General features: G+C 36.8%; 2 protein-coding genes across 3 annotated transcripts; both read right to left on the reverse strand.

Moving 5' to 3' along the window:
• Positions 1-2,766, reverse strand: LOC107622663 (chloroplastic group IIB intron splicing facilitator CRS2-B, chloroplastic). The gene is made up of 9 exons (XM_016324643.3): positions 2,553-2,766; positions 1,989-2,214; positions 1,808-1,892; positions 1,608-1,675; positions 1,305-1,355; positions 1,142-1,215; positions 958-1,016; positions 788-864; positions 1-429 (listed from the first exon to the last, which is right to left on the reverse strand). The coding sequence occupies exons 2-9, from the start codon at positions 2,205-2,207 to the stop codon at positions 313-315; spliced, it is 750 nt and encodes a 249-aa protein (XP_016180129.2). The 5' UTR covers positions 2,208-2,214; positions 2,553-2,766; the 3' UTR covers positions 1-312.
• Positions 2,767-4,486: 1,720 nt separating this feature from the next.
• On the reverse strand, positions 4,487-7,846 carry LOC107622664 (uncharacterized). Of its 2 annotated transcripts, XR_015880987.1 has the most exons (6): positions 7,116-7,365; positions 6,168-6,939; positions 5,706-5,785; positions 5,535-5,593; positions 4,652-5,188; positions 4,487-4,557 (listed from the first exon to the last, which is right to left on the reverse strand). XR_015880987.1 is itself a non-coding variant. In XM_016324644.3 (5 exons), the coding sequence occupies exons 2-5, from the start codon at positions 6,447-6,449 to the stop codon at positions 4,884-4,886; spliced, it is 726 nt and encodes a 241-aa protein (XP_016180130.1). In that variant the 5' UTR covers positions 6,450-6,590; positions 7,425-7,846; the 3' UTR covers positions 4,487-4,883. The 2 variants fall into 2 exon arrangements, 1 of the variants encoding a protein (XP_016180130.1); XM_016324644.3 differs by lacking the exon at positions 7,116-7,365 and adding an exon at positions 7,425-7,846 and having other exon boundaries at positions 4,487-5,188; positions 6,168-6,590.
• Positions 7,847-11,607: the final 3,761 nt, after the last annotated feature.

Here is an 11,607-nt window from a genome sequence, read left to right on the forward strand (position 1 = left end):
AAAAAAAATCCTTCTGGCTTGTGTTTTTTATGTTGATTGTTTTACATACAAACTACAAATTCTGTGAACTGGTCCTAGCAGCAACTAATTTTTCTCACCATGAAGCTCAACTATCTGCTGGAGCAAGAATGGCAGAATATAAACAACAGTGTGCTTTACAAATTTACATGTCAGCATGTGTTTTTTTTTTTTTTTTTGTTATAAAACTGCCACCAAGCATACACTTCATGGATTTCATCTCTCCCCAAAATTGGTTGTTCAGTTGAGAATACTACATAGCTATTATTTGTTCATCTCTACAATTTATGAAAATTAAACCTTATGGTACTTGTATTTTTGCCCTAAGTTGAATCTATACACATGGTTATTAAACCCATTTAACACCAGGGTCCTCACTGCTTCAACTCCTTGCTCCAATGAAGTATCAATCTGTCAAAAAATATATATTTCCATCAAAATTCAATCAAGGAAGGAATAAAAAGGAACATAATTTGCAACAAGTAATAAAATAATCACACAAATTCGAGGATTTTACTCTTCGAACTGCGTTTTGTAGGTTAGATCTGTCCAAATTTGTTAGGATCCATCAATAGTCTATTAACTACTATTAAGTTCAATAAGCAAAATAAGTTCTAAACTGTTCTCAAACTTGTAGAATCTATTAACTATCATAACATGAGCGAAAGCGCAAAGTATTTACAAATATAAGCAGAAACTTGTAATGCAAGTATGCAACAATAAAAGAACTAAACCAAGTGATGCTAGGTTGAAAGCCAGGAAGTATAACCTGTTTTCGCTCCACTGAACTGAACTTCTGCAGAAGAAAAGCTTTCACATCCATATTTCCAGGAGGATTTCCGATTCCTATAAACAGAAATATTAAACATACTACTAATGAATAAACTAGACACCATATCAAGTCATCAAGTAATAGGAGATAAGTGGGAAGGAACTAACCTATGGAAAGCCGAGGAAACTCACGGGAACCATCCAAATGGCCCATTACATTTTTCAACCTGCAACAATCTAACACCAGTTATATAGGAATTTATGTTCCATTACAACAGGACATAAACACAAAAATATTATACGATTCCCCAAATTTATAAACCATGTAACAAAAAAATTCAACAAGCATTACCCATTGTGGTAACCATGTCCGCCTTTAGGTTGAAGCCTTAAAACACCATTTGGAAGGCTCATTTCATCATAAACCTACATAAAAATTCCCACTAACTTTTAAGGAACTTGTACATTGTCATCGCTGACTACTTTCAACTAGAAGTAAGGTTAGAAAAACATACTAGTAGAATATGACGCAGGGGTACTTGATAATATGCAGCAAGAGGCCCAACCTTTAGGAATATTACAAGCAAGAAAAATTAGGGAAATAAATGAGAGAGAGAGAGAAGGGGGGGGGGGGCTAACGGTAACAATCCATAAGTCATTTGTATGAATGTGAGACACAAAAGATGTAATATCAACATATACAAAAAAAAAAGTAGTAAATCAGATAGATGGTTTTCTTGATTCGTTACCAATTTCACCAAGTGTACATGTGTATATCGTATAAAATCTAGCAATTTATGTGATGAAATGAAACTAACAGATTCACCACTAAAGTTCATGTATGTTTGAGGCTTTGCTAGCAAAATTGGTACATCTCCTATAGAACCTGTATAAGATCACAGAAGAAAAGACAACTCAATGCTAAAGTTACCAAGATGAATGAAGCCAATAAACTTGGAGGAGGAAAAGAGGGAGAAAATATTAATAAGAATAAAATCATTCCTGGGTAATTTTTTACCGATTCCAATCAATGCCTTAGACTGTATTGTGTTCATCCGAATCCCTTCTGCTTTAGAAATGCTATCGATTACTTCAAATCCCACCTAACAGATAGTAGGGAAAAAATATTCATACCACATCAAGAGAAGATTATTGTTCTTTTAAGAACTTTTAAAAACTTTTGGTGAATAACCAATTACATTGTGCCTAGTTCCATGGTATTTACTTCCAGGGTTACCCAAGCCTACAACAACCCAAGGAGTATACTCCAGTTTAGTAGCTCCATTCTTTGTCTCTGGTACCGAACAGCAAACCGGAGACCTCGCTCTAACCGAAGGCTCCGTCGAATCACGAGGACGATGAAGGTTCCTGGGAAAGCTCAAACAAAAGCCAGGGGGAGGTGATGCTGCATGCAACATTGATATACTGAAAATTCAAGAAAGGATACACAATAAATAAGAAACATGATGTGCCCATGTTACTCACAAAAACCAGCACTCAATTATCTTATCTCTGATCTAAATCATTGTAAGCTTCAACCTAGAACCAAATTATGAATAGTAAATAAACAAAGAAGAAAGCCATACGATACCACAAAAAATTGCATTTTTTTTTTTTTGCTTCGGAAATAAAAGGAACAAAAAATCAGACAAGCTTCAAAAGAAAACACATTAACTACCCTTAAAATCGTAAAATCTCTCATCACACAGCACCACCGAGACTCTTATAGCAAGCAGAACAGCGGAAAATCATGCAACACTTACAGCGTGTGAAGAAGAAGCTAGGAGGCGGAGGTGAACGGCTTGTGAAGGTTGGCAGCAGCAGAGCGGAAGAAGAGGGCAGAGGAGAACAGAGAGTCAACTGCTGTTGCCTGAGCCGTCGGTGGTGCCGGAGACTGGTGGTGGTGGGTGCTTGATAATGGACAGTTTTTGAAGGTAATAAAAGGATGACGTTTTATTTTTTAACGATATTTTTTTTAAGGTAATGGGCTTTCCTTTTTGCCACTAGCCTTTTGGGTTAAACGTAAATTGGGCCTCAATATATATAAATACTAACGAAAGAGTTTCAAGTCTATCGAGAATACGTGTTCCAGTTGTTTTAACCGTTGATCTAAATTATAAGAAATATATTTAATATATATTAATTGAAATCAACAGTTAAAACAACTAGAATACCGGTGTTTCAATATACTTGAAATTTTTCCAATACTATATAGATAATACAAGATATCAAAACGAGAGGTCCTACATTGTCATTTTCAGTGCTGACAATACTATTTGTGCAAGAACACAATTTATAAAAATTACACATGCACCCATGGTAAAAGTAGTGCTTATCACAAACTCTACTAATTGAATGGAATCTCACCACGTATTAATTCCAGCCTCACCTTTAATGTTTGGTACCGTGTCAATAGTCTCCACGACGTGAGACTATTTAATTCATAAATGTATATGCCTTGTCTTGTAAAACGGCAACAAGTTTACGTTGAAAAGAAACAGAAGAGAGATGGGATTATTCTTAACAAAAAAAGAATTATATTGATTTGGTCATTCGTTATCTAGCATGAATGGTGCTCTTAACATTCCAATTATCTAAGATAGTAAATTAGTAATTGAAAAAAAATGGTTATTTGATGATCGATGTATAGTTCATACATATACACTAGGGGTGTTCCGTTTGCGGTTTAGTTCGATTTTTAGAAGAAAAGTCATCCGATCCAATTTTGTATTAATTCTTCGGTTCGGTTTGGTTCGATTTTTTATCGAAACCAACCAAACCAAACCAAACTAACTAAAATCGATTTGGTTTGGTTCCATTTTTTGGTTTTTACGTTCATTAAAAAGATTTCATGTTCTAATCATATATGAGCCGGATACTATTGTTGACTTCACATAACCGAAATTATTGGATAATGAGTGACTTCAATTTTTTGGAAGATAAAGCATTGTTAGTACCAACTCTTGAGGATGATGAGATGCTCAATGAAATATATATATATATATATATATTTTCTTTCACAAATTCCTTCAGAGGAGAAAGAGTATTTAAGTTCGGGCTCATTTTGTGTGACAGATCAAGATGTTGGCATTGAAGCTAAGTGGATAACCATTGAATTCTTAAATGAAATGAAATGTTCTTGAACTCCAAATCATAAATAAGTTTTGAAAAGGGAGTTCCAATCATGCTACAAGATTAGTTGTTACTTGTTAGTGAATTGAGACAAAATATCATAAGTGCTATTGTTATTACGGGACAGCATATTGGTGAGAAAGTTTTCATTCCTCGAATGAATTTAATCTCATCTGATCCGGTTTTAGAGAAGACAATTTCCTATTGAACTTTGTTTTGCCATGACCGTTTATAAAAGTCAAGGGCAACCACTCTCTCATGGCGGTTTGTTTTTGTCAAAACATGTTTTCACTTATGGACAACTCTATGTTGCTATATTAAGAGTGAAATCCAAAGCTAGCCTTAAGATATTAATTTTAGACAAGAACAAAAAATGCATGAGATAGTACTAAAAATGTCATGTATCAAGAGGTTTTTGAGAAGATTTGGAATAACGTGATATGATGATGCAGTGATTTTCATGAAGATCATACTCTGAATGTAATGCAAAGCTTTAGTTTATTTTCCCTTGCTATTCATATTGTATTTTCTTAAATGTTATTTGTAGAATTAACAATCAAGAAAATAGATCAATGTTCATAAATAGTATTGATGTTTTTCTAGTTTCACACATCCTTCATTATACTTTATTGGTAACTGGGTAAGTAATGTTTCAGCAAGAAAGAAAGAAACAAGACTACATTTGGGGATATATATAATTGAAAGTTAACTTCTAGTCCCTTCCTTGCACCAGAAGGAAACACATAAAAAGTAATTGAATGCAAGACTTTAACAAATAAAAAATGAAGAAATATCTCCTCTAACCTTGCCATGAGTCATTTCCATTTTGTGTCTCCCTTCACCATAGGCTGCAGACAGACATCTCGATAAACAGGTTCATTTGCAACTTCAATGTCCTAGCTCCAATCAACCCTTCTTCTTTGCTTGTTGCAGCAATTTAGTATTTGTCCAATTAAAAGTGGTCACAGAATCGGCATGTTCAACGCTTGCAAGACATCCTTAAACTCAAAATTATGTGTTTCTTTGTTGAACCTCTCAACCAGTTTGTACCTCGCATCATTCAAATAGAAAGACTGAACAGTTTCTATTAGCCATTCCGCCTCAGAGTCGGTCAGCTTGCTGGTAAACACAACATCCCCACGGATAAGCACCAAGTCCTTGGTCTCAGCAAATTCTTTGTAAAAGGTCACAGTAAAGTAGGGGGCTGCTTGTGTTCCCCTGGCCTTGTAATCTTCAAGACCCGTAAAAAGAATGTGTGGCATCTGCACTGCAAGAAAAGAATGAATATGCATCTCAAGATCAAATTGGAAGAAGAGAAGCAAATAGAGACAACAAAACAAATAAATCGTTTGCATCAACGTAGCTGAACTGCACGGTATATTCAAGTTTCCATTAGCTATCTGAATAGATTGGGCTTATAGAATTTCTACTAGTAACCTAGATTTTTAGGATATACATAAGGGTCCAAGGTCAGCGTTTATCCTATGTATCAAAAGTCAAAACTGTTCAGACTCTCTTTTAAAAAATCATCAAAGATTTGTAACACAATTTTGATTCACAAGTATTAATTAAATTTAGACTAAATGATAAGCAAGATAAAAATTTTATCAAACCTTGAACAAACATTGTCGTATAACCGCTTCCTCTCCACACAGGAATGACAAAATATCGGCTGCCAAGGATAAATAAAGCTGAGGTGAGAACATGAATTCTGGAATGGTACAAATATCGTGATACATATCTTAATAACAACCATAATAATAATTAAAAAGAAAAAATAATACCATTCTGAAGCTCTATGCTCCAGCAGGTTATAAAGTTTTGCTTTCATGGATGCTCCAATATGACCTCTTCCCAAGTGATACTGAAATAAAACAAGCCAAATCATATTATCATAAATAAATAAACAAAACTCTTCAAAGGAGACATAAATTGTCACACAACATAATAGTTTTATGATGAATTGCATTCCATGATTCCATCAAAGCTAAGAAAAACTCAAGCTCTTCAACATATCACATTAGGCACAAGCAAAAGCATTTTTTATTACCAAGTTCCACAAATTCCAGGGAAAAGAATAAGAAAAAAAAAACAAATATAGTAAAAGCAAACAGCAAAGACAAACAAGAGGATTTTGAGTTTAATCTGATCCTTGTCTTAATGCATATAAGTCCATAAAGGAAAGAACAAAGAACTATTTGATGCATGCTAATTGAGTAATGAGTAGCCGAAAATGAAAGACTTGCATCATCCCAAATAGAAGCAATATCATCAGGGTAGCGGTCCTTCAATCTTTCAACATCTACAATGGAATCCAAGGGCTTTGGCTGCAAAGGAGTGAACCCACTGGCGAACTTTGACGTCCTGCAAAACCCAACCGAACCCCATTTCCAGAAATCTCCCGAAATCTCCGGCTGCTGCGATTTCTGGGTAGTTGCTGCAAAGAAAGGGCGTTTAAGCAGAAACGGGCTTCTGGCCTTGGGCAAAGAAGCTATGGTCCTTGAGATTGTTGAAGATACCCTTTGCATCGTAGAATTCAGAAATGAGAAAAAGGAACAAATTTGACGATTGAATGAATCAGTGGCAGTGTTTTGTTTTCAGTGGTTAAGCTTGAAAAATTTTTGTAGAAGACTGAAGAGGATTTGCATATCTCTGGATGCATCCTATACCTGCCATGATAAAAAAAAAATCAAGAAAAGGATTCAGCACAAATTCAGCACAAAGTTTCAAATATTTGATCCAAGTGGAAACTGGTCCCATGAAGAATTTATCTGCTTCCCACACGGGCTGTTCGTTCAAGCGTAGTGGCAAGAATAATGGGACTCATCAGTAACTGAAACTACATATCACCAAGCACCTTGTAAAATATATAACTATCTTTAAATTAAAACATTTCACCGGTCACTTTTAATTTGAAAATTAGGTGTATTTGGTATGAAAAATTTGATTTGTAAATTGGAAACCGGCGATTTCTACCTACATATATATCTATATCTATATTCAGATATTATTATTGGCCTAATTAATTGTTTTCTTCCTTCAAACTCAGTAATATGTGTATGCTTGACATGCGACACTCATATTTATCTTTCTTATTAGAAAACACTATAAACTTAGATAATTAAACAAGAACACAACAAATTTTCAAACAAAAATTATCAAACAGAACCACAAATTACCAAAGCTGCAAGAACAAATTAGAAAGAACAGAACCAAAAACCCTAAACTAAAAATCATATAGCAAAATAAAAATAGAACCAATTATCAAACAGAACCACAGAACCAGCAATCAGAAGCAATTTCCCTAAACAATGAACAACAAATAAAACAATGAACAGTGAAGCAGCAATCAGAAGCAATTTCAGTAAACAATGAACAACAAATAACACAATGAACAACAATCAGAAGCTGTTGAACAGAATAAAACAATGAATCAATAATTATTGAACAACCAGCAACAATGAATCAATAATTATTGAACAGAAATTAGTCAAATTACATACCTGACTCGGAGGTTCGGGCTCCATATCTGACTTGAATCGGTGGCTGGGTGGTCGGTGCTGTACTGTGCTGCGGGTGGCCAGATCGGTCCTGTTGGTGGCGCCGGGGGTGGTGCACTGCTGGCTGCTGGATGGTGCTGGGTGGTGTAGTGTCCACGACCGCGACTCCACGAGGGTGGTGCTGGCTGGGGCTGGGTGGTGCTGTCTGCGAGGAGGTGCTGGGAACCTGGGAGGAAAGGTTCAGCGGCGCTGCGAGGTGGTGGGAGGAAGGGCTTCGCCGGTGCTGGAAGGTGCTGCGAGAAGGTGGGTTCGCCGCCGGCTCTGGGTTTCGTCGAGTGAGACTGAGAGTGAGTGCAGAGAGCGAGACTGAGAGAGTGAGAGTAAAGGGGAGTGGATCCTCTCATGTGGGTAAAAAATTGGATAGTGTCCCGTGTTTGATATTTTTTCTTTTTTTTATTAATTTTTTGTCACATTTATAAAATTAAAGGTGAGAAAGAAATCACACTTTATTCTTTTCAGTAAAACAAAAAATAGAGAGGATCTATTTCCAAAAGTAAAGAGCGGCTACGGCTAAGTTTACGTTTGGGGGTGGGTGACTTGGTGGGGGGTTAGGTTAGGTTAGGTCATCTTTGGGGTTAGGGGTTAGTTTTTAGGATTTTGTATAATACTGTTTCGGTTCGGTTATGATTTTTATTGTCATAATCAAAAATCGAACCAAATCTAATAAAAACAGCAAAAACATATTTTTTTTATTTTTTTTAGTTTTTAATTTTTAATTTATTCGATTCAATTGGTCGATTTAATTCAGTTCGAATCAATTTTGAATAACTTTATTATTATACACGGACCAAAGAATAAGAGTGCAACTATTAAGTATGGCTACTATACAGTTGAAATCCATTTTGGTCCCTGAAATTTGGGTTCAGCCTTAATTTCGACCTCCAAATTTTTAGTTATCCAATTAACACCTTCAAATATTGGATCGTGCATCACGTTTGTTCCTGTAGTTATATCCGTTAACGAAGAGTTTATGCGGCACATTAAGTTAACACAGTGTGCATCTATGTAGCACCCAACTTGCCAGAATGAATGCGTGATGAGTGAATGATGTGGCAAAAAGTTGTTTTCACTTAATTTGACTTCTACGTATATGTTAAAACCCTAATTTGCATGGACTCATATTAAGTGAAAACAACTTTTATCACATCATTCACTCATCACACATAGGGATGGCAGCAGTACCCGTACCCGCAGGTACCCGTCTCGCCCTACCCGGTCGGGACGGGTTTGAACCGGACCCGGAGCGGGGCGGGTCTGAAACGTGGCGGGTTGATGAGCGGGGCGGGACGGGGGTCGGGTTCAGGCTAAACCCGCCCCTACCCGCCCCGGACTGCATATATATATATATAAAACTTTTTAGCAATTAGGGTTAGTTATCATAACCTCAGTGGCTCAGTTCTCACCGTCACTCACTCAATTAGAGTTAGCAACCCTTTCTCAGTTCTCACTTCCTCAGCTCTTCTCCTCTCCAAGACCATAGCCTCGCTGTCTCGGTTCAGTTCAACCCAGTGCCTGCTGTCGAATCTACTCCAGTTCCGCGTCTCCTTCAAGCCGCCTGTGCCTGTTGCTCCTCCTCCGCGCAACTCGTCTCTGCCATCGCAAGTTCGCAACTCGTCGAATCGTCTCATTGCCACTCCTCCGCAGCGCGTCTCTTCCGCGTGACCGCGTCTCCTTTAAGCCGCCTGTGCCGGTCGCTCCTCCTCCGCGCCGCCTCTCAGTCCGAAATCCTCTGCGCTCCCTCCGGCCTCCAAGTCGCGCACCAGACGAGCCACCCCCGTGCCTCCTCTGCATCGGAATCGACCCTCGTCCAGTCGTCCGCGCCTCTCCTGGTCCTGAAACGCGCCACCTCCACCAGATTCTCCCTGCATAGCATCGGTACAGTTCTTGCTCCTATCCCAGCCTTTCTTTTCTTTTTGAATGATTTGATATGTTTAATCTCTGGCTAATTTTGGATGTATCATGCGAATAGACAAAGAAGAAGTTCTTTTGTTTTTGGGTGATAACAGATTGTTTGGGTAGTTTCCTGAGTTTGTAACTAAGTTTGTAACTGAGTTTCCTGAGTTTTTCAGCCTTCCTTTTCTTTTTTAATGATTTGATATGTTGAAACAGCTTGTTTGGGTTGAATCACAAACGGTTCTGTTTTCTTTGTTAACAAAATATGCACTTAGTTGGAATAAAGCTTGAAAAATTGAAGTTGTTTTGGCTTCTTTGTTGATTGGTTATAGGCAGAAGTTGTTTTGGCTTCTTTATCATTCTTATGCATTCTGGAATTTGATTTTATTCTGATTTTACAATTGTCATGGTGTTCTAATTGTGGAGAGAATCACAGACTACATACTCTTCTGTTTCCTTGGTTAACAAAATATGCACTTAGTTTGATGTTGATGTTAACTTTGATGTCATTGAGTTCCTTCAGCCTCATCACAATTTGCAAATTTGGAGATTTATGGATACCTTAACTCCACATTCCCAAGATGGATTTTAGATCCTTCATTCAATAATCTTAGCTCAATTACTTTGGAGGAATGTGTCTGTGAACAGCTTCCAGAGTTTGGTGTATTACCTTTTCGAACTTAGTTGGAATAAAGCTTGAAAAATTGAAGTTTTTTTAGCTTCTTTAATTAAGGAAATATGCTCATGGTGTTCTTGTGCATTTATGCTTTGAATTATCATTTTTATGCATGTTTAATTCTGATTTTATTCTGATTTTGTAATTGTGCATTCTGATTTGGTTTATTCTAATTTTGTAATTATGCATTTATGATATGATTTATGTTAATTTTATACCCTCATGTATTTTAATTTTATTGATATAGGTGTTTTCAAATTACTTCATGGCTAGTAATGCTAGAGAAGACACACAAAGCAACAGTGTTGCTCCAAATGATAATGAAATTGAAGTTCAAAGTAATGCTAATCCAACTTCAGAAACTCCACAAGCAACGGATAATGTCTCAACTCCTAATGAAGATGACAATAAGACTCATGTTAAGAGTGCTTATTGGGAGTATTTTGATCGTTTGAAAGTTGAAGGTGAATGGAAGGCGAAATGTAAGTTTTGCAAGACTGTGCTTAGTGCAAATCCGAGGAATGGTACCAAGTCATTGAGGAACCATATGGATCGATATTGTAAGAGAATAAAGGTGGCAAACTCTAGGCAATCATCAATTGTTGAATCATTGTCAAAACAATCACAAAAGCAAAAAGTGAATGAAGATGGTTTTGTGTTTGATCCTTCATTTACAAGAAAATGTGTCGCTGAAATGATTATTTTGCATGAGTATCCTATGAGTTATGTGGACCACCATGGATTGAGGCGAGCTTTTGCTTCAATGCAACCAACTTTTAAAATGCCTAGTCGAAACACTGTCAGAAAAGACATCTCGAAGATGTATGGGGACGAGAAGCGGAAGTTAACCCTTCAACTAGATGAAAATGATAGTAGAGTTGCAATAACTAGTGATATGTGGACTTCCAACCAAGAAAAAGGATACATGGTTGTCACAGTTCACTATATTGATAGTTCGTGGAAGTTGCATATGCGCCTATTGAGGTACTTTAAACATTTTATAAACTTTTATACATTGTGTTGTTTTCATATGTTGAGCTTGGTTAATCTAAAAATGCATGCATGTTTGTTAATCTTTTCAGCTTTTGATATGTTCCTTGTCTCCATACAAGTGAAGTTCTCACTGAAACGTTGATGAAAATATTGTTAGAATGGAACATTGATAGAAAATTGTCCACTGTTACATTGGATAATTGTTCTACTAATGATGCTATGATAGATGGACTGTTGGGGCGTTTAGATTCTTCATTCTTGATGTTGCGGGGTAAATTGTGTTAGGATTTGGTTGAATTAGTCCCACATTGCTCAGGATAGCAAATGGAGTGGGTGGCCTAGGCTATAAATATGAGGCTAAGTTCTCCATTTGTTTTTGCACCAGTCAGAAACACTTTAAGCTTGTATCTGATTTCTCTTTTCCTCTGTACTCTTTATTAGAGAGTGTTGTGAGGTGTAGTTAGATATTTGCTTTGAGAGAGTGTGGGTGTACTGGGGTGCTGGTGAGAGAAAGAAGTCTATGTGTTGTAACAATTTTCACATAGTGATATTCTCTGGTTGTCA

The sequence above is a fragment of the Arachis ipaensis genome, chromosome B10 (assembly GCF_059453495.1).
Source record: "Arachis ipaensis isolate K30076 ecotype BB chromosome B10, ASM5945349v1, whole genome shotgun sequence".
NCBI lineage: Eukaryota > Viridiplantae > Streptophyta > Magnoliopsida > Fabales > Fabaceae > Arachis > Arachis ipaensis.